At 35.5% G+C, this 24581-nt stretch overlaps 1 protein-coding gene across 17 annotated transcripts in view; it reads right to left on the minus strand.

Moving 5' to 3' along the window:
- Window positions 1–1058: 1058 nt before the first annotated feature.
- The window catches only part of LOC136854161 (uncharacterized), a 307624-nt gene continuing 284101 nt past the window's right edge, over window positions 1059–24581 (minus strand). For 7 of the 17 annotated variants that reach the window (XM_067130411.1, XM_067130410.1, XM_067130409.1 and 4 more), the window contains 7 exons: window positions 24266–24349; window positions 20807–21011; window positions 18783–18873; window positions 17080–17097; window positions 9795–9944; window positions 9435–9577; window positions 1059–8244 (listed from right to left, as the gene is read on the minus strand). In XM_067130411.1, coding sequence (XP_066986512.1) covers window positions 5752–8244; window positions 9435–9577; window positions 9795–9944; window positions 17080–17097; window positions 18783–18873; window positions 20807–21011; window positions 24266–24349 — 3184 coding nt within the window. In that variant the 3' untranslated portion in view covers window positions 1059–5751. The remainder of the gene's footprint in view (window positions 8245–9434; window positions 9578–9794; window positions 9945–17079; window positions 17098–18782; window positions 18874–20806; window positions 21012–24265; window positions 24350–24581) is intronic. The other 10 variants (XM_067130414.1, XM_067130422.1, XM_067130413.1 and 7 more) reach the window with 9 other exon arrangements.

Raw genomic sequence — 24581 nt, forward strand, 5'->3', positions numbered from 1 at the left:
AGTCATGTAAGACTGGTATTAATCGTAGTATAATACACATATAAAATATGAGTTATGTAATGATAATTTAACAGCAGATCTCCTATCCGGTAAAAACCATAGAGTGTGTCATTCAAAAAAATTGATTAATGGCAGGATGTACTCATACAAGGATTGTACATGCATCACACTAAGTACTGTAGGAGCATTAAAGCAATTACTAAATGTTTATTTTGTGTTCCACACAGCAGTTTCCATGTACTTGGCTTATGTCCCTATCAGAAATTTAAAATTTATTTTGTTTTTACATCAACAGCTGTTCTATGTTTATGAAAATTCCAGAACTCTCTCCACAACCCTTCATGTTGTCAAAAGAAAATCATTCTTTTAAGTTGCTCCATGTCATTAGAATTCACTCACAGATTCACATTTCAACTTTACTGTCCAGAAAGCAAAACGAGTTTTACACTTTATAATGAAGTGATAATGCTCAAATGAACAGATGTTTTACAAAGATTGCAAAAGTTAGATTCTGCAATGAAGTATTCTACAGTTAGGGATAAAATTAACAGCTTTACCATGCTTCAACAGACATGGAAAAAGATCTACGTGGCCTCAGTTTCTTATTGAAAAGAAAACCATATATTTGCCTGTTGTTGATTGCAGGCTCTCTACACATGATTGTTACAGGCCTATGATAATCAAAGTTTTCTTTTTTTGTTTTCTTCATTCAAAATGCCATAATTCAGTTACTATTATCAGTCATATTATCAACTAAAGCATATGCTGTATACATGCAATAATTATATTATTACTGTACAGTACTGCAGTGCATTGTCATAGGCAAAGATACGATACATAATACTGTGCTGTAATACAATAAATTTTCAGTAAATATAGAAAATGGCATGGAAATTTTCACCTTTGTGCATTATTGGATATGGATTGTATTGTAAGAAAAAGTCATGGAAGAAATATTGTAAAGAATTATGTTGGTGATTATACTTTATCTTGTAATGATTATTTTTTAAATGACTGCCAAGAAATTTGCAGGTTTAAAGGGAAATTAATACAAATGCTTAGGAACACAATTCACACTATTTATTTTGTTTGAGAAATCACAACACATGTATATTATTTCAGTATCCTCAGTAATATTTCTAATCATTACACAAGAACTGTACAGACTCGTTCAAATAAAAACACAGGTATCAGTTGCGAGAGGGGGGAGTGAGGGAAGGGCTGCCCAATGGGAAAAAAGGGCACCTGCCCAGAGCGTTCGAATGAGGGGTGAAGGGTGACTGCTTGAGGTGAGGGGCGACCTAGCTCATTGTATGGGTGAGCACAGTGGACGTCACACCCACATCATTAGTCACAAGTCAGCTGCACCCCCATACCCACAGTAATAACAATATTCATTATTGACATGCCAGGTATTTAAAACAATACCAAAAGAACTGAGTACTAACATCCCCGGACATGAGGTTGTCATTCTGCTGGCAGGCAGGCAGGCAGCAGATCTGTCAGCCTTCTTGTGACAACGGGGTTTGTATGTAGGCATGGGAATGCGGGCATGGGTTATTAGTCTTTCTTTTAGGACTAACAATCCATGCCTCTCAGGCTGCAACAATGGATTCATTAAAGCTCAACAGCGAGAAGCAGAGAGACCTTCCGTGCCCATAACGGAAAAAGTGCAGTAACGGCAATAAATATTTTAAAAATATATGAAACATCTGGTATAAATTACAAAACTTATTTATGTATTCTACCCACATGGATACCTGCCTACCTTCAGAGCAACATACGACTATCCTCATTTTTATCTCAACATACAGAAACTAAAACTGCACTGACGTCAAACATAGGCTGGTAAAAAAAGTGTCATCAAGTCCTAGGTAGCTCAGAGCACCACCCAGGCGGAAGCCTAAACCTATGGTTTCACTTTATACATTAAAAAAAAATTATAGCGGACTGTAAAGAAGCTGGCCACGAGCCTATGGTCATGGGAAGCTGTCTGGGGAGGCAGGGTGAGGGTGGAGGGGTTTGAGATTCTTCTCTCTCATAAGGGAGTTTCAAGAAGGTGAAGGAGAAAAGCTATGTACACACAAAATGCTCTCAAAATATAAGCTATAAATACGGAGAGGAACGTGAGGTAAACTAGTCATGGATGGAATACGGTGCCACACACGTCACCAGCGACAGCGCTTGCACCCCGACCCTAGCCGAAGGTGAGAAACGTAGCTACACTATCTAAAAGTGTATTAACAAAAAATAAAAGTGAGAATAAATAATTCACATTAATTAATAACATAAGAACATTTCTAATATAAAAATGATTGGAACAAGACACGTTAGGTACTGGGAGAGGTTGGGTGAGACTGCCAGCTGGGGGTAGGGTAGGGGGAAGGTGAGGAGATGTCATTGATGTAGATAGCGGTATCTTATTGCTACCACCACTACCACAACCACCACCGTCACCATTAACACTGGCTCACCATCACCACTGCCACTGCACCCACCACCACACGCACCATGGGAAAGACTGGGAGGGGGAAAGGGTGGGGGGGCCTGGAGCCACGGGGGGACAACACATTAACAATGAGATCATGCGGCACACCGACCCTTCCCACGGTACCCCGATACGCTCACTCTAACACTAGACCACCACACCCATGGCACACTTATGATACATTCACAGTAAACACAGTCACACCCTTGCACCAGTGGCACCTTGTGTACACAGCATTCATCAATCAGAAGTGGTGCCTATGGTAGTAAATGAGCTGCAGACATGGTATGTGGTAGCCATGGGGCCAAGAGAAGGGGTGGTAGTGTAGCTAAGGTCAGCACCCAGCACCACCACCCCTACACACCAACCACCTAGAGGAGTTGTCAACACTAAAATATGCACACTACTACTGGTTCTCTCTTCTTATTGCTTAGTAAGTCAAAAAAAGGAGCCACAGCTGAAAATGTATTCAATGTCATCATCATCTGAAGTGTGGATGAGCTATTGACTTTCACATATTATTGAGGCGAAAACATTTATGCCAAAACATTATAACTTGCATAGATTACACTCGTTTTGATTTTAATTTCTCCTAAAAACAGTTATCATGTTTGCCATCAAGCAGGTGGTCTGATATGTTTGTCAGGGTCACGGCAACATTGAAGCACTATTATTAGCCATAATACTGACAAGCTTACTAGGGAAGCTACTACAAGACTTTAGCATTTCCTCAGTGCTTGTCACTTATCTGGCAAACACCTTGAATAATATTTAGCTGCCTGAGCTGCACCAGTATGTTATGTTTTCTCATGTTCCCAGCCTGAGCTACTATGGAATAATGTCAGCACGGTCTGAAACTGTTACAACTATAACCTCGATGTAAACAAACAACATACAGATAAAACTGCAGAAATGCATAAAAAGTTAACCCTGGAAAAGTATCTGGATTTGAAGGATTTGATGGTCCTTTGAAGTATAATTCGTTCATAAAAATTATTTGGAAAAAACTATTCACTATAGATAAAATTATGTAATCTCCCAAATTCTCCCTTCCCCAAAGACATATTACAAATTTACATCTGGTTAGTTAACATAACCAAGAAACATCTAACAATATATATTCTTGTAAATAACAAAGATCATACATACAACCAACATTAATGACAACCATACTCTGTCATACCATCCCTTCAAGGCCCCACAACAACAACCCACCCAAGCAACATAAACAGTACTTCTATCCCTCATAACACATCACATTCACACTATAAACTATACATTTTTCCCTGCTGAAACTACTACTGTACCATAAAAAAACAGTTACAGTAGACACTACCTAATGCGCCGCTCTCTGCTGTATTTGACAAAATAACATGTCCAGTTTCCCTAACATACGACCTATGGCTACCCAGCTTATAGACAGTGCTGACACATACCTTGCATCATATTGTAAAATACGGCTTGATATTTATCAACAGGCAATTTTGAAGATTTTAATTTCAATTTAAACAATGAAAAGAGCAAAATGATTTCCTTGATAACTGTCAAAAATGAGAAATACCTCTGGATACACAAAAAGAGATTACAAACCAGATTCATGATACAATATGATGTGGTTAATACAGCTCGGCACCTTACCCTGACTGTCTCCTGCTTGTGGGCAGACACCAGCTCTCTCAGACAGTGGATACAAGAGTTACGTATCAATCAAGAAGTGGATACAGACGCCAGATGCAAAGCCATGGCATTCAGAATTATATAATTATTTGTCAATATCAAAGTAATTAATTAATTCAACACAGTCAATATTATAATCTGAGCAATCAGAAGTCCTTGAAACTATCATAATGAGATTCTGAGGTCTACATTCAAGAGTTGCACTTAAGTCAATTTATTCACTAACAATATAAAGCTACCAGCAGATGAACTTAACATACATTATGGTGCCATTTTTATACTTTACTATTTGCTGAATAATTGGACAAACTAGTGAACAAAAAAGTTGGTGCACATATTCAGCGAGCATGTGAATAAAGTTCAAGTGACATCACAATACACTTTGAGTGCATGTGCTGGTAATATGAGCCAGGCAAAGGTGCCAATTGACTTAAGTGTGCCTCCTGCTTTAGACCTACTCATATAAGTGCCTACTATGACATAGAAAGTACCCTTGAGATATTTCATGGCTTAACAAACTGTATCAAATAGTCTGTGACAATTTTGTATTAAGGGGGTTTAACTACAAATTATTAAACTGCAAATGTGGGTGGTTGATATAAACAAGTGTGTTAATATCATTTCAAAAAACATCTGTCAACACTGTGCGCATGAATGATTGATGACTATATTGCACCAAAAGAGTATTGTGCTGTCCATATAAAAGGGTCTGGCTTCTTAATACTAGACTTTACATTATCTGTTGGAAGGAACTGTCTCACACACTCTTCTCCTTCTTCAAGTGTCTTCTCCATTGTCTGCCATAACTTTCTCATTTTTTCCTTGTGGACACTAAACTGGACTCTGCTTTCAACACACACACAATCACACATTTCTGCATCACAAGTTTATCTGACTTAATGTCTGTCATGATAATTTCACAGTGGGTAAGCTCAATTCATTATTGGCAGGACCTTCCAGTATTATTGTTCACAGTTCTATGGATTTCCAGCCACCAATTCACTGTAGAGGACTATGCCCCCAAATCACTGTTACAACTTAATCATCTTCATTGTCTCCAGTTTTACTACTTGGGAGGAAGTAACCCTTTCCTGCCTGTTTAACCAGAGTGGTTCCTATCATTTGTGAGCTGTGTTGATTCCGCTCCCAGCGGTAACATCAGTCGGCCTCTTACACGGCTCATGAGATCACTGGCCAATATTGGTGCACAATGCAGGAATGGTGATGCAACAGTTAACACTGTTCACTGGGGGAAGGAGTGCTGCACTGGTGCATCACAATGCTTAGCAATTATTATTACCCTGTCATATATGGCTAACACTCCCTTCTCCACACACAAAGAACAGTTTACAAACAATTAGTCACTGAAAGTACTGTACCACTACTCTCCTTCACCTTATCACTTGACAGTGAAGACATGGAAGTGGAGCTTACCAGGTGCTCTAGGGTAACAAATATATAAAAAAGCTAAAACAAGGAACTGACACTGAGACAATACAGTGAGCATGGGAAACAGTGACAACTATTTCCTTTACATGGCTAGTACGCTACACCAGAGTACTTCTATCTTTTACTATCCTTGCACCTTAAAATCCCCCAAAACCCATTCCCATACTGGTTTGCTTGATGCGCTCCAGCATGGCATTTTGGGAGTAACCTTGAGTGTAGGGGGAATTTGCGTAAGGGGACGGGTAAGGGAAACGTGGAGAGGGTACATGGAACCCAGGTGTAGTGGGTGGATAGGGAAACGTTGAGTGACCAGGTGGAGGGTAACTGGGAGTAGCATCACTATACTGTGAATATGGGTATGTCATACCCATCGAAGAGTGTAGAGCACCCATTGGACCCATTGAGGACCCACTCATACTTGAGCTCATGGGTGTTGGTGAGCTCATCAGGCTGGGAGAACCCATAAAAGACGAACCCATTGGAGGCGTGGCAGCTAACATAGAGGGACTCATGATATCTGGATATGAGGAGTGTGGAGGTGGCGGCCCAGGAGCAGTTGGAGGAGGTGCTGGGGAGTATGAGGTGCTGTACATGGAGGGGGAAGGGGCAGGAGCACTGCTAGTCAATGACGACACACTAAATGAGCTTGTTGATGCCTGTGGTGAACCTAGATCGTAAGCACTACTGTATGACATAGTGGTACTAATGCTGCTATTTGCCAGTGAGCTCACACTGAAATTTGTACTGAGGTTTGTACTGTTAGAGCTGTAGTGAGGGGAATATGGATGTGAAGATTGTGGGGAGCCATAGTGGGAAGTTGGGTAAGCCGAGGCTCCTGAGCTGCTCCCCCCTGGGTAGCTCTGATAGGTGGAGGTGGGCGGAACATGACCAGGACTGAAGGGCGCTGATCCCGTAGGAGGGCCAGGAGTAGTAGGATTAGAGCAAGGGGCAGAATTAGAGTGAGCAGAATGCTGGCTACTTGTCTCGTGCTCATTCAAGCTTGGTATCTGGTCCACTAATGACTCAAGACCTGACAAGCTCTTAGATGCTACATCTCCCTTATTTGTAACAGTTGGTGACTGCCCAGGATGTATGGGAGGTTTCACCATAGATGGAGAATGAGAAGCATTGGAAGGATACGAAGGATAATTCTGGTATGAGCTGCCATCTACTGGAGTGGTTGGGTTAGAGAACTGGCCTGGCATCGTAGGGGTGAGCTGAGGCTGGTCCCTGGAGGTTAGTGGTACAGATGCCTTGCCATCCTCTTGATGTTGATGACTTGGGGTGAGAGCTGCTGAACTCTGAGTATCTGAAGCACCAATGGACATATCTCCCTCAGGCATACTACTTGGAGGTTCGAAGTCTGGCTGAGCCATCATTGGAGAAGCTGGGGGTGACGCTAATAAATGATGGTCTTCTTCCACCTTCAGGTCAGTTGGGGTATCAGCCTGTTGACTGTATGGTGTTGTTCTTTGTGGGGGTTGATTGTTGACAGGACCAGGAGAATATCCCGGAGACTGGCCAAACTGCTGTGGAGTTGGTCCTCTAGGAACCATTGCAGCAGTATGGCCAGGGGTCTGATTGCCTGCATTATGATTAGGGGTGAGGCTCCCGCCACCATGTACTGGAGTATGACCTCCATACTGGGGAGAGAACGTCTGAGCACCAGGGTTAGGACTAAATCCTCTAGGAGACATCATTCCATTCATGTGTGACATTCCCACAGACTGTGGTGGTGGTGGCTGTTGACTTAATGGTGGTTGTTGAGTCAGCGATGGCTGCTGACCCAGTGGTTGCTGTTGACTTAGCTGTTGTTGCTGACTTAGTTGTTGCTGTTGTAAATGATGCTGTGGATGATGTGGATGAGTTTGATGAGGTTGATGGGGCTGATGCACTGGTCCTCCTTGCTGCTGCTGCTGTTGCTGAGCCAGCAGCATTTCTTTTAGTGCTCTTGGTTTCCGACCAGGTTTCTTAGGAGGTGGTATTGTACCATCTTCAAGTACTTTCTTTGGTCGCCCTCTCTTTTTCTTAATGGGCTCTTCACCATTGCACATAAGTGGATCAAAGCTTTGTGGCCGAGGCCGAGGACGGGGAGGGGCATTTGGATCATCAGGTGTCTTTTTAGGTCTGCCTCTCTTTTTTCTGATTGGTATTGTCGGACAGTCCAATCCTTCAAGCTGTTCTCTTGTCATCCCATTCAAGTTATATAATGTACGAGGCATTTCTTTGCCAAGGTCGTCTTCTTCCATATCATCACTGAGCTTGGTCGAAACATCTGGTTCCTCCTTAATACTAAGCAATTCTTCCCCAATATGTGGAGATTCTCTGTGGTCTGGTGGTGGTGGACACATGTCTCTTGGGGGGCAAAGTTCTCTTGGTTGACACATGTCTGGAGGAGGACACAATTCTCCAGGTTGACCTTCACAGCCAAGTTCCATCTTTTCACAGCCTTCTGTTTTGAAGGACTTTGCTTTTCCATTAACAAAAGTAATTTCCTCCTCATTCAGTTCGTCAAGGTTGCCTTTTATAAAGTCTCGGAATTTCCGCAGAGCAGTGTAGAAGGGTACCTTATCTAGTGCCCGTGGAAGCTGTGCACACCGTGCCGATGATGATGGCATCACCCACACATGCTGCAAGAAAGAAAGTGATCATTACCATAAGTGGCATAATGAGGTATTAGAATATACCCTTCTATCTCCTTCTATAAACACTATGTTTGTTATGAATGTTGTTGTGAAGCTTCATCATTAAAATAGATTTTTCAAAGGGTTTTCCTTGTCAATTACATAAGTATTTTTTTTTTTGGAAGGCTTTAACCTTACTACAGTACTGGTAAACACATGAATTTAAACTTTTTATAGTCCAAAGACAGTTTTAGTAATGTTTTTACAGTATTAGTATTCCTTGAACATTCCAAAATCATTCCATGGTTAACGGTGAAAGTTGATGAGGCATTTCTACTTTTGAAAAGTTTATTAATAGATTTAACAGTTGCAAAAAAGATTGCATGCCTGTCTGTGAGGAAAGATTAATCTCATAAGCATGTTTTCAAACATTTATATGTTTGCACAAAAAGGAGACCAATCACAAGCATATACTGTACTAGATATTTTCAGCCTTCCAAAGGTAGTTCTATATTAATGTTTTCTTAAATGTTTAACACAAGTCCAGTTCCAGCAAAGTTTCAGTATGACATTTGCAAAGGTTAAAATGTTTAATATTAAGAAGTCTGTGTACTGCAGATCAAATTGAATTGGCTGGGTGTAGGAACCAGAATGTTAAACTACAGTACTGCATAAATGGGTTCTTGGTTTGTTTTATTCAAGTTTATTGCATTACATAATAATCATAGCTATCACTATCACATACTTGAGTTTTTTTAGTATACTGGTGTACAATACATATTGTATTCCCTTTTAAGGCTTAGTTTAAATTGGATTTCTTGCTATTCACTAATTTTGTATGTTACTAAGAATTTTAGTATTACTGTAACTGTATTCCAAATTGCAAAGATTTCAAGAAATAATTTTGTGGGAACATAGTCTAAAGCTTAAAACTATAATTTACAAATGAGTCATATCTCACTCTAATTCAGTAGGTAATAAGGATAGCTGTCTTTGAAATTAGAAAATGAATGATTTTTTGCTTAGGCTATGAATCATTTAAGTTAACAAATAAATTTTCTCTTGTATGGGATTCAGTAATTATTCTACCACTCAGTTTGCATGGCTTCTCAACAAAGTATATTTCTTTTTAGATGACTCTTATGCAGACATTATACAAGTGGTTTTTTATAATTTTCTTAGATAATTTTACTCACAGTGCGAGTTCCTTCAATTTTTTCTGGTTGTCTTCCAAAAGTAAATTCTTTCTTTCCAGAGAAGATTTCATAGATTCCTTTTCCGTTAAAGACTGCAATTCTGGGCTGGAATCGCTGAAGTTTTGATAGAAGTATCTGTCCACCTGATGTATTTGAAGAAATTAATGAATTAATAATGGAATTACTAAAATTTTAACTTTATTTCCAAAAATTTTGTAACATTCAGTTAAAAAACTGGCAGTCAGATAAGTGTTCAATTGGATAGGGTTTGTTCTTTGAAATTTACAAAGTTTTTGTTATCTGTATACCATTACAAGACTCATTTAACAGAAGTGGAGTTTGCCATTTAGAAATATTTACCTTCTTTTATTTCCTTCCTTGTTAAGTCAGCTGAACCTCTTGTAGTTCTGGCAACAATATTGGTAAAACCAATTCCATGTTCTAGGAGCCTGAAGTCATCCTCAGATGTGAGAGGTTCCGGAATTAAGCCAGACAGGTACAAACATTTCCCTGGAAATATTGAAATTGCCCTTAATTTGGTGGAAATTGAAATGCACAGCATCCCTTAATATATATAGTAATCAGATTATGTATATTTTAATATTTATTCATCAACAGCTATTCATCCTTTGCACCATTTACACAGAAACTGTATTTATTTTACACAGTTATCATTGCACGCTTCAGAAGTCATGTCTAAAAACTGATGTGAGCTTTTTTACTGTAGTAACATAAAAAATTCTCTCTCTCTCTCTCTCTCTCTCTCTCTCTCTCTCTCTCTCTCTCTCTTATTGTTATTTTCTACTTTAGAAGTGGGGTAAAATTTATACCAAGTTTAAGACAAATGCTTATTTGTTGCTGTAATAAGACTCTCTCTCTCTCTCTCTCTCTCTCTCTCTCTCTCTCTCTCTGATTTTCATAATAGAATTTTATCCCAGAAACAAAATAAAATAATATAAGTACAGTATTTAAAATTAGATTGGAAAACTTGAAATAAGTTTTGCCTCACTGAACTATTTACCTGCATTTATGCAAATGCATACGCAACTACGTGTCAATATTCCCTTTTGTACAGCCATTAAGTATATGTACATATTTATATACAATAACCTCCAGGTAGTTCCCATAGACCACATACCGAGGTATAGTAAATTTGCTACATCTGAAAATTTAGTCCAGAAAGTTCAATAAATGCTCCTCCCCCCAAAAAAATGAATTAATGAATTGGACAGAAATGATCCAAAGAATAACAAAACCTGTTGTAAACTACTTAAAATGCACCTTGCTTATGTTGTTTCATTATTTACAATGTGGGTTAGCATGCAGAATGGGAAAGCTATCAGAGTAACTTTGCCAGTTTTAAAGATATCCTAAATATAACTGTGACTTTTGAGGACTAGTACCTGGTGTGTATGTAGGATATGTTTATAAAAGAGTTTTACTTATCTGTGATAGCCTCTATCTAAAAGTTTATTCACCTTTCAAGAACACCATCTAATGTTGCCAGCTTTATGTACCTCAAACTGTATCATTTTTCTTGAAGCTTGAAAGTTAAGAATCACTGGTTTCATAAATTAAGTTCACAAAATTAAAATGATTTCATTAAGCTATAATATCTAACAATAAAATAAATTTGGTAGATATAAGCAACTAAAAAAGGATCCTTATATGTAGATGTCCATATATTGCTAGTCCCAAAGAGCTGTAGCACTTTTTACAAAAGTTTCTCTTCAGCTTAAGAATCATAAGCTGAAGAGACACACTGAATGCGAAAGCTCTTGAACACTAATAGAATATTTACATCTTTATATAATGTAAATTTTGTTCAACTTATTTAATGGTGAAGGTTTAACAGATGTGGAGTACTGTAATGTAAAATGAAGTGATGATGCAAAGTTTGGAATAATTTTAGGTTGTAAAATACAATACTGTATCCATATATCAAAGTGTTTATGTAAATGTCCATATATTTATCAGTGAACGGCCAAACAGCTCATCATCTAACCTAGTGAATATGTGCTTGGAGAGTATCAAGTCATTTTGGAACCCTTAAACCAAGTAAACCCTTCTATATAATTATCAGTGAAAAGGTGGAACATTGTTCCTTGAAGGGACAGTAGATTATAAATATACAATGTTCAAACTTTGCTACAATGATGGTTAATCATTACAGGAGTTTCGTAACCCTTAATGAAATTCACAGGTACTCCAAATTCTGCATAGGTAGATTGAAGACCCAAAATGGTTCTGGCATTGCCTTTGTCTATAATGATGAGTCTCTTAGAGCTATATTATCCAGTAATGTTTCAACTTCTACAGCTGAATTGACAGTGATAATAAAATTTGTGGAGCTTGGAAAACAAAGCCACTATGAACAAATTTTCACGTTTTATTCGGATTCCTACAGTGCTCTTCCTGCCTGCAGGCAATTTAGCCCTTGTAATCCAACTATTTATAAAATCCATGGATGGCTCTGCTGGCTAGCATTCTATTGCAAATTGATCGAATTTTGTTGGTTGCCAACCCAGTTGGCACCAGATATAACGAACAGGCAGATGTTATTCCTTATACTAATATGAAATGGTCAGTACAGCCATAAACACAGAGGGAAAAATAAATGAAATTTTTTCTCTGACAAGAACTTAAAATATTAGAAAATCATCTGTGGGCTTTTGGCATCTTCATAACAGGCCAAAGGCTAGGTTGAGTAGACTGAGGATAGGTCATACTCATTTAAGCCATAGGTTCAGGGTGATGGACCACCAATGTGTGATTTTTGTGATCTTCTCTTTACTGTGAAGCACATATTGGTGGGCTATGCTAAGTATTTCAGATTCTGCAGAAGTTTTACATAATGACATTGATGTAAATAATGTCATGGACTTTGTAAAAGGGGAATTAACATTTTTCCATACTTAATTATTTTTATCAGCTGCTTAGTTAATAGTAATTAATTTTATAATTTTATATTTTATCCAATCTCATTACGTCACTGAATAACCAAACTATTAAAATGCCAGGTCTTCAGACCAAACTTTCATAAATCAAATCAAATCAAAGGTTGTAATGTTGCTGTTGCTTTAGTTCCAGTGGTTAGCAGCACCATTATGAGATTATAATAACGTAGTTCAAGAGACAACTGAGGCAGAAATATAAGTTCCTACAAGCTCAGTGAATCAGCTTTTTGCTTAGGAAGTATGAATTTCTGACTTATTTGAAAGCGTTGTAAGAATCTCATGAAATGTAGTAAGGAACTTGTATCTTAGGATTTTCACTTGATGGCTGACATAAAAAAATTTCTGTCTTTGTTTCCATAAGGTACGGTACACAGTTGATATCGTACTGAATTTACTGATTATTGGAAGTTGGTTATCAGGGGTGTAATACTATTTGGTTTGGCACTGCTGACTTTTTCACTTGGTTACTTGTAAATCTAGGTGGAAATGGAATCATGAGTTTTCAAATGTGCTCCTGTTAGCTCTACAAATCCCTAATCATTACATTCATTACATGCTTTATGTGCTATCAGAAAAAATTTGCATATTACTGTATATGAATACAGTATCAAAAAATATGGTTAGAAACCTGAAGCCAGTTCAGTGCTAGAGAGACTTGTATTCAGCTGTATTGGGTGTGCCAAATATGAGCGGGTTTTAACTTCCACAACCAGTGCAAAACAACCAAGCAAAACATCATCACCACACAGATTCAGTGTGTTTGGTGCATCACAAAAGAAAAAGCCAGTTTGTGCCAGTAGTTTAAAAGAACTGTGTTTATGCAATATCACAGTTGTCAGATTCCACCGAGAACTCTTAAAAGCATGAATTCACAAAAGTTAGATTAAATACAGACATATTTTCTCAGAGTTTGCTAGTATTTCATTTAATGTCACCATTTCCATGGTCTAGTATCATTTAAATTTAAATAGAACTGCCATATCATTTACACACATATACTGTATATAATATATATATATATATATATATATATATATATATATATATATATATATATATATATATATATATATATATATATATATATATATATATATATATATATATATATATATATATATATATATATATATATATATAATATATATATATATATATATATATATATATATATATATATATATATATATATATATATATATATATATAAAATACACACACACACACACACACACAGTGATATGCATACCTATATATGAGCTTGATCAGCCTAGTAATATATATCAGCTAATTCTCAGGTGTTAAAAATCAGAGGAAGATAATTCTTTGCTTTAATCCACAGAATTTTAGCTCCCCTTCTTCAAGTAGCTCTAATATCATTAGTGATAAGTTACTATGGTATACATATTATAATATCCTTTGCAAAATGTCAGTCTAGTGCAAAATTGTTTCTGTTGTTGTATGTATCAAGTTGATTTTTTTTCTATAACAGTACTATAAACATTGCAGTATTACAAGTTTGACACATCACAAATGGCTGTTATCACAGATAACAGATTTATTTATTTTCTGTTCAATACCTTATCTGAAGCAAATTTGTTGTAAGAGTAAAAGTTAGGGATGATGGGTGACTATACTGACTTGGTATTTTATTACCATTGTTGCCCTTTTCGTATATTGTGCAGTAACCCCAAAAGTTTGAAAAGCTATGTATACTAAGTTTTTATAAAAAAAATTTTTTTGCCCAGTCAGTGTTCTAGTGTATTCATCTGTGATTGCCAAAGTACGTTATATTTAAAAACATGAAAATTATCACAGTACAATATACCTTTGTCATTTACTTAGTAATAACATTGAATGCACCATGACTGTTTTGTGAGGAGTATTAATACACACTTATGAAAACATTTACCCATTGATAGTATGCACAGCAGTAACTTTAGCAACATTTCCTCTCTATGTGTTCTGGGCAGTGGTAATTAAGTGAGATTATTATATTGTCAGTTGAAAGTTAGTAGCTTCATATTAAACATCCATTATATATTAATCATAAAAAAATGAATACATTGTGTGTGTGTGTGTGTGTGTGTGTGTGTAGTGGCAGTATAATCAGAAGATGGCGCCTAAGAAATGAAATGCATATTTTTTCATACCTAGTATTGAAGTGTATATTTTTGAACACAGGTAGTAGTACCTGCATTAAGTAAGCTTGGAATAGTTTTTCATGATTAGAAATGCTGTCATAGGTGAGTTTGAGCAGTTAATTGTATCTGAAACACTATTTCAATGAATTTTTAATAAATATTTCCACAATAAGGTAGCAAAAATTTTCAAAAACAAGTTTTGAAAGAGTTTTGCTTATTCATCCTAATTTTTTCAGATAGGATCTTCATCACTGAACTCCCTTGTGTGTGATATACCTGTACTCACAAACCTCTTGCAAAGACTTTCAATTCATGTTTTAAAAAAAGTGCTAAAAGTGATTTTGAAAAGCAAACAGGTTCTAGCAGTGCACAGTCGTAATTCATTGTCATATTACTCACCAATTGGTAGCTGATAGACATCACTACGCCGTGTGACAGAGTAATTATTTTTATCTTCCTCAAAGCCTGTAAATATATTTTTGCTCATATTGCAGTCTTATTCAAAAGGAGAGAAGAAGCTCTATAGCTATTGAAATATTTGTGACTCAATTTAGATAGTTTTCATATGGTGTACTGTACAGAACATTTAACAGTACAAGTTTCTGTGACTAACTGGTGAAGTTTAGCTTTCCAGAAATTTTCATGTAAACTTATGCACTGTATCAATGAGATGGGAATATATAAATGGCCATCTAAACAATTACCGCATATTGAATTTCATATATAATGAAATGCATATCATCTTGAAGTTTGCCCATTTAGGTGAAGGAATAAAGTATGAAAAGTAACCTATTTGCAATATTAAAACCTAATGCAGTAATCAGACATCATTGTCACCCTTACTATCATGTGAAATTTTCCATCGATTTTTCATTCTTTGGTAACACTTAGTAAGTTTCCTATATTCTTTTTGCTTTGTTTACAAGAAATTTATTGTTTTGAGAGGTAGTATTTTATGTCCAATATTCATCTGGCATGTTAGTTGGTGGATTGTTTCACAAAATTATCTGTAAAATGATAGAAAAATTTGAATGGGTGATGATGAGATGCTCTGTGTTTTCAAAAATAAAAAAAAATGCCTGAAAATCCTTGTATGAGACAAACTAATAGTAAACAAAATGCTTTTGTCACATGTTACTGTTCTGAGTCCTCAGCTACCCTAAAGCTTGTTTTTCTGTAACCACCAGCAGCATTTACAATTACTGAGAGAAGTTACTTTTTAATACTATACTATAGCGCTTTGACAGTAAAATATTGTGATGCCATATATCATGATTTGATAAACCAATCAATAATTATATACTTCAATATTTGGTAAAAGTTATCCATTTTAGTAACTTTGTACTTCCAGAGTAACATGTATAGGTGATTTTATCATCATCATTTACTGTACAGTCAAAGCTAACTGAATACTCAATAAAGAAAATAAGTGAGAAAAAAAACTATTTTAATGCAGTGTGAGTAGCACAGTACAGTAATTGACTTCAGGAACTGAGGCTCAAAGTTATCAAATTATTCACTGGCAACATTAGTTTAAATGAATTCTAAGAAGTGTTTTTGATATATATTTTTAAGTTTAGTCACACGCTCGACAGTTACAAACTACCGTATTCAGTTATCACGATGCCATTTATGCTTCCCTCCACTAATCATTTTGTCTTTATGTTTCTGATTGTGTTACAGAAACCCTATCAAAAACTGATAATGTAATGAACCTGGTTTGAGGATTTTGCATGAGCCAGAGTATTCAAGGCAGAGACAAAACCCTTAATATGACTTATACATAATAAATATATATATATTTAAATTCCAAATAATAAATTTTCAAAACAGAAGAAATAGCAATTGAAAATACTGTACTTTGAAAATATTTTTTATATGAATTTTTAATGGTACTGTAATTACTGTTTAAATACAAACTTAAATTTTCACATCTTTCGACCATCATTAGGAGAATACAATAACAATATCTTAAACAATGAAGTGTGGATGACTTGCAGTATAGAATTATTTCTGAATGAACTAGAACTGTAATCTGGTACTGAGCCAATGAAAACTGTATGTCTCCTCCTATAGATATGGTCTGGATGTTATAAAAGAAACTTACAGTAAAACAGAAATGTACAAAACAAAATTTGTTTGAAAACATGACCAGTGTTGCTGGTTATAAAAACCTTCTTTGATCTGTGATCTGAATGATATACATAGAGTAGCTTATTTCATCTGCATAATTTATGAATAAAGCAGCCAATTCTTACTAAACATTTTCAGAAACTTGAGAAATTACTAATAATGAGAGTCATTTAAGAGTCAAATTTTGGTCCAACGTGCTGCTTCTGGATATCCAATTTGTAATATTAATCTATATGACATGCCTCAGAATTTCTCTTGCAAGAGAAAGAGAATTCATTCATTTTACTTTACAGAACAGACTGGTACATCATGAGATGTTGGGCAGTACTGTGCTGTCTTAATTTTCCTTTTCCTCATTACAATTCCAAAAGTCCCTTCCTGCAACACTGGACATGTTCTCTTGAGTTTTACCTTGATTATTGCAGGATGCTATCAGGACAGGTATTGGGGAATAAATTTAACATTAGTTGCAGAGCAATAGAAATTTTTTTCAATATTGCACCATTTACAGATTGATATCTCAATTGTATGAATATTACATATTAAATTTCACTTAATGATAAACTAAAGATATAAATATATTCACAAAAATGTACAACATTTTATATTTCATTTGTAAAACTAGACGATTAAATACCACAATTGATATCCAAATGCAGCAAATAAATCAAAGTTGGAAGTCAAAGCACAGCTCTTACAGAACTTAGAACTGTAAAAGCTTAATTACTAAACGGATTATACATGATACAGCTTTTCTGTTCTTGCATCAGAGATTTTTTGAATAGTTTTACAGATCTGTTTCTCAGCATTCTGCTCAATCTGCTATTAGGGGAAACTTGAAATGGTGCAGCACGTATTTTACAAACCACGTCGGAAATTTTTCTCTTTTGCTAATGACCCAGTGTAGATAAAGAGAAATGAGATTTTGCAGTTTAAAACTTTTTTGTCGGGCCAAAATAACTCCATAGAAATAAGAGTAGCTGTAATTTATGTAAGACTGAAAAATGCAGATACTGTTGTCACAAATCTCACAAAATAGATGAAGAATTAATTTGAGAGAATATACTGTATGCAGTTTTCATGTCATCACTTGGCCATGTAAATAGTTATTACTATCTGTGATAAATATCTTTCATTACATAAAGGGTTAAATGTCCCGCGTAGAATTCTTAGTATCTTATCTACTGTGGCTCATGCTAAATCCCACTATAATGTTGTACGGATGATGTCATTTACTCCAACTGTAGGCTTGAAAATCACTCGCATCAGACAACATTATATTGAATACATAACTGTATAGCCATACCATAAACATTTATGTAATCATATAAGAAACTGTATACTTCTCATTAATTGGTATACAGTATGGTCTAAGAACCGAGTTCCAGAGAGGCGAGGCCCTAGTGTACATTACCTTTACCACAAATATAGCTATGCCCTATTCTAAAGTTCCAAATGTTTTTACTGTCTCACAAAACAGTTTTCCTAGTGATTAAGTAAAAGCTATATTACCCAAAGCCACGTTTCACCCTTAATTGAATCATGCTTTTTCTTAATGTAAGTCTTGTGCATACAATCTGTGCCTTTATCTGCTACAGTTAATACGGCAATGGTCATTCACCTGTTAGGCCTGGAACATTTAACAGAAAGCATTGGTGCCTTTTTATAACTAAAGTGAATTAAGGACCATAATGGAAGTTGAGATTGACACACTAAGAAAGGCATTGTGCACTCAATTTAATTCCTGTGAGTAAAGAAGGAGTACTTAACCTAGGTCAGTCATTTCTGGTGCTTCTAGTAAGTATTAACTGGCCAAGATAATATGATACAAATATCGACTTTATTCTAATGTGCACATAAATGCAACATAGTTCAGTGATAGTTAAGCTTAAAAATATTACAGCCCTTATTATGCTGCACGAGGTAGATAATGACTACATATGTACAAAGATGTCATCTATTGCTAGATTTCTGAAAAGGAGTGATTTACTTCGTAATTTCAGTAGATTGCATGGAATAAATGATTGGAAGAACAGTCCCAATTAGAAATGAAAGTAAAACATAACATTAAAAAAAAGGGAGAGAAATAATTCCGTTAAAAAATATATACTCACAGAAGTGATTTCCAGGACCAGCGTAATGGTGTCCTTTATATGCCGCAAACAAACCTGGATTTATTCCGATCTGGAATGGGAATTTAGAAATCTTCATGTTACCATGATTATACTGTTCATCCGGGCACGGGCCCATTGGTTGGATATAATCTCGTATCTACTGCAGCCTCTTTATTTAAAGTATTGCTTTATCAATGTTCCTCATTTATGAGGGGCAAATATTCAGCAAGGCCAGTAAAACAAATTATATCCTCATAATTCTCAAACCTGGAATCAAGTCTTAAAGGTTAGAGAATTAAAAAGTTTCGACAGACATTTCAGCACACAATTACTTATTACTCTGCCAGATATGCACATTACAGCAATAATAGTACACGGTATTTCTCACTATACACATGTTTTCCATAATTGATACATATTATTTTTAGGGTAAACTGACCTTCATCGTCTTTTCCAATGCATAACATCATGAAAAGAATGTGAGGCTGTCATGGATTTACATTAACCACAGAGTCAAGTACAGCTGCTCAGTGAAGGGTTGCTACGGTAAAAATCTATTTAAACCTTCCTCATACTTGGTAATCGACGCCATTAAATAAACACATGGTAATGCATTGTTAGGGAAAAGACCCATTCATTATACAGAGCATTACTGATTCAAGAAAGCAGAGCTCGTATTGTTCAAGTTGTGACAGTTGCCCAGCACTTTTAAGAATGAATTCATTTTCCCACTACGCTTTGCATTTTTGAGGGATATGTCGTAGTATTTACTCTCATTAGTGACACTTTATTGTAGAGTGCAATTATTCTACTAGATTGTCTTATTTAAAGCATTTTTAGGTTTATAACTTTCACAAATGATGCGTAATTTCTTTTAAAGATATGATAAATATTGTTATTAGGTTAAATTGCTATTATTAATATTTTAAAGAACAATGCTGGAGTTTAGCTAAAGGCACTGTGAAAAATCATGATTTGGAATTTTGAAGAGTATTTAGATTTATTTCTGCATAGCAATTACACAGCCTGTGACCAGCAGTGTTTCGCCATAAGTAATTTTTTTTAAGTTTATGCGAAAGTTTTGAAAATTAGTAGCTCCTTACTGTTACAATGTCAGTTTTCCAAATACTTTAAGATAATTACTCGAACGTCTTCCGTAACTTTCTAATGTACCATTTCGTGCTGTGGCTTGAAATTCGTGGATCACAACAGATACACATTTTTTCTGTATTGTGAATTAAAATTTAAACGGTTATCCAGTGATTTGCAACATTATTTATGATAGTAATATTGAAGGAAAAGTCAAGTCTTTTTGGAATGTACAACTTTAAACAGTTTTAAATGGTTAAATACAAAACTGTTCTCGAGATATTAAAAATATGTTTGAAATTTTAACCCACAATGACCGCTTAACTTTTCGATTTCCTTACATTTTGTGGATACTCCTGCTACTGTAAGCACTGAACTGAACGGGGAAAATATATAAATCTGACAGTTCCGCTGGAATTCGAATCCACGCATGTATGTGACCACTAGATTGGGTAACAATAGAATTGGTAAAGCTTCTGTACAAGAAGAATAATTAGGCCATACCTGTGCTGTGTATCTTTAGGCTCTTCCTAATATTGTTCCAGACATTATTTTGGGAATCTAACACTACAGTTAGCATTACCTTTGAATTACGGTCATCTTCAGGGAAATGTACTTGAAGTTAAAGAATTTAATTCACATGTCCGTTACTGCTTTTTATTCATACAACAAACATTATAAATTCACCTTGATGATAATAAGCAGTTAGCAAAGTTACAAGAATCTGAATTGATTGGTAATTTGTAGGTCCACAGAATGCTTTTTATTACTAAATTTTGAAATTTATTTTTAATTGTATTATTAAAATACACTAATCAGACTCGATTAAGCAAGAGCAGCTGTACGAGAACAGGGCTAATGGAAAAGGTTCAAGTAAGACTTTTTAAATATATTTTTGGTTTCTTGTTAATCCATTCTCTCCTTATGATACTCACAATGACTATATCCAAGTTAGGCGCCAAGTGATCGGGTAAGGTCTTCTTGGCGACGTCTTCCTCCGAGATGCCGTCGAAACGGTCGACTTTTTTCCGCTGCTTCATGGGCGCGAGGATTGGCTTGCCGTCGGGCCCTAGTTGTTTCCACTTTCTTTTCTTGGCCTCGTGAGCAGCTTGAGCAGCGGCAATTGCCAAAGGATCCCCACTGCAAAAGAAAGCGATGATCTGTAGTTCAGTTGCTTTGCTCGTTTTGTTTCGTTTATTCCGCTGATTTATTTCTCTCAGTTAAGTTGACCATGCAAGTTGCTTTTGTTTTTTCGTTACCTTGCTTTTAGTCTGTGTTTTTCATATTCTTCATAGTTATGAGTGTAGTAGGATCAATTTTGTGTACATGAAGTGCGTTTTGTGTGAGGTTACCCACACATGTAACTTACATTTGTATACGTTTGTGTAAGTTACATTTATATGAGTGTGTATGTGTAAACTCTTCGGGAAATCCCTTTAATTTCTCCGCTCAGTTTCGAAATACGTGTATGGGCAAAAACTCATGCTTGATGCCTAGTAGTGTCAGTGTTTTGAAATAACACTTGCTGGTGACCATGGTTAGACTAAATACCCTCTGCGGGCGATTACATTTTATTAACACTCCTTTCTAACATTTCGGAAAGCAACTGAATTGCTCTCTGAATTTCAAGAATATTTTTAATACTGTTATTAGCAATAATAATACTAGTGGTGAATTTTACTATTTTCTGTAAAATAACATTGGGAAAAATGGCTTAAATGATCACATTTCACGCTTAAAAAAGTCTCGCGAATTAGGATACATCACTCTCCTTTTGCAGAACGTTTCCGCAGTGAAAGATTTTTATAACTGCAGTCAGGGTGTTTTTTTTTTTTTCGATAACGATAATCTGCTATTTTCTCTATGATCAATTTTTATTCAGGCAATCATTCTTAATTCAATACCAGACGTTGGTTGTGTACTGTATACATTTTAGATGTATGTATATGTATGTATATATATATATGTATATATATATATATTTATACGTGTATATATATATTTATGTATATATACACACACACATACATACATACATACATACACTAACACATTTATCTGCCAGTAGGGGATGGCACCAGTCGATTTCACTCCTTTGTTTCCCAAATGGTATCTGTGGATGAGGTTTCTAGCCCCCAGGTATTGCCACCCTGGCTGCAACACACTTCAGTCAACTAATAAGCTTAACCTCATTCCCTGCTTGCCAAGGCAACTGGGATACAAGGAATATGAAGGATTTTAACATATATATACGTGTGCATATATATTTTTATATTCATATATATATATGTATATATATATATATATATATATATATATATATATATATATATATATATATATATATATATATTTTATATAATATATATATATATATATATATAATTTTCAAATACGAACGCACAACTGAATGCCGTTAACGGATCATTCGTAGATAATTGGACTTTTGAATAATTGTGGGCATAAAGTTGCTCGAGTAATTTAATCATCTGACTAATGATTGTTTTTATAATACTTACTAACAATTTTCCCCCACCGAAAGTTGTGATACAGCTTATGAAAAGATGAATATCTTGTTTATATTTCATTTTTAATAATAATAATAATAATAATAATAATAATAATAATAATAATAATAATAATAATAATAATAATAATAATGTAAGCTTGTCGTGTTGTTTAGTTATAACACTGGAAAACAGGCTTACCTCCATCTCATTTCTTTACCATGGACATTCTTTATTTTTGGTTTTGACTAGTGAAATTTTTTGTTTATGCTTATCGAGAAGAGGAAGCCATTTTGCCTTTAAAAATATAGCATAAGGCGGATATCAAAATATAATTTTTCCATATGTAGTTCACTTTTGTTTAACAAAATTATCATTAAATTGTTATTTATTTAATCCCTTGCCGAGGTAGCGCCGTCAGTGCACCTCATGCAGTACACAGTAGGCATTACTGAAATGGTGTTAAAAGCGTCCTTTCGGTTCCTAGATGCGCCCACTTTTTAGGCCTTTTTTTTTCTTGCTGACCAAGCACTCCAACCATGACTTGTGAGTGTTCCTGTTTCACCTTTAGATTCCAGAACTTCATCTCACTCAATTCCTGGATCTCTTTTGTCTTGCTGGTCAGCAACTCTAACTCTCGTCACTTTCTTAAAGCGCCGAATGGCCGAAAGTGCCGTAGTGCTTGTTTTTGCAGCCCAGATTTCATGATTCATTCACTCTATTATCTAGTTAAATAATTTATTTATGTAATTTTTGCAAATTAGTTTAGCGAGACTACTGATTCACATTTTTTGACTTAATAAGTTTCGCCCAAAGGACTTGTTTAAAAGAAAGTTGAAAATTGTATCAGGGTGTAGAAATCCTTTGGGCAGACCAGAAGAAACGAATGAAAAGTGTGGCAGGGAGCCCAAAGAAGGTATGTTACAAGATATGCCATAAAATCAAGAACCTTTAATTGCACTTGCTGTGTGCTGTGTAATGCGTGGGGCCACTACCCTTAGAAACTGATAGCAAACTTGATGCTGTGATATGTATATCACATCATTAGAATCATTGTAGATGCAGGTATTTTTTCAGGAATAGCTACTGCACTTTTTTTTCTGTCAGTAAGAACCCCCCCCCCCTTTTCCAGAAAACATCACTCGCGCTTTTACTCACACTAATATATCTTAGCCTATTTTAGTGTCCACTTTCAAGTCGTTTAGCATGCACTGATTAATCGGTTGTGTTTATAACAATAAAGAAAGGGTTAAACATACATGTAGATAAACAGGTATCATGATCATATTCAACATATCATGGCTCAGAAAGAAACAAATAAAAATATAACAAGGCTCCAAAAAAGAAGTATATCTTCTTATAACATATTTTTTATATATCAAACTTGAATCTAATACATGCATTAATAATTCAGTGTAACAAACATGTCATTCCAGTTGGGAAAGAATGCATATTCATCATATACTGTTCAGTCCAATGTAAATTCAACAATAGTGTGTACATTCAGATTAGGTTGCAATTAAAACTATTCACAGCCCACTCATTATATCAGAATAAAAGGATTCCACACTGATCAAAGAATCTTCTTTAGTATGAGAAAAATATTGCAAGGAAGTATTCCATAAGTATGAGAAATTAACACCAATGTAAAGAAAAAATAATTATAATAATGAATATATCAAAGGCATAAAATCGCCATGGAAAGGTTTAATACCAATGTGGTAAGTGAAAAGAAAAGCAAATAACATTGAAAAAGACATAAGGGAAAATATATAAAAAAGGAAAAAAAAAAGAGTTATGAGTGTATGTATGTATATCATGTCTTATACATAGATACACAGCATAATCTTAAAATTGTGATGTGAATTTTGAGATTAATAATCGTACCTCGGATAGTGTGACTCGGGTGTATCGAAAACCCTCCCAGCTGCCGCACCGCAACCCAGGCCATCACCAAATCCCATCATTGAGCTACGAATGAAATTGTCAACTCAAAAGAGTGAAAGGATATTTTTTCTTTTTTTTTTTTAAGTTTAATTTAACAGTATTTAGATGCTGCACTTTGTTGAGGCAGCACCGGGATATAAGAGAGAGAGAGAGAGAGAGAGAGAGAGAGAGAGAGAGAGAGAGAGAGAGAGAGAGAGAGAGAGAGAGAGAATAATTTTTATGGAAGGGGTTGGAAGATTGGGGCTGGGGGAAATGC

This window comes from Macrobrachium rosenbergii, chromosome 28 (assembly GCF_040412425.1).
Source record: "Macrobrachium rosenbergii isolate ZJJX-2024 chromosome 28, ASM4041242v1, whole genome shotgun sequence".
Taxonomy (NCBI): domain Eukaryota; kingdom Metazoa; phylum Arthropoda; class Malacostraca; order Decapoda; family Palaemonidae; genus Macrobrachium; species Macrobrachium rosenbergii.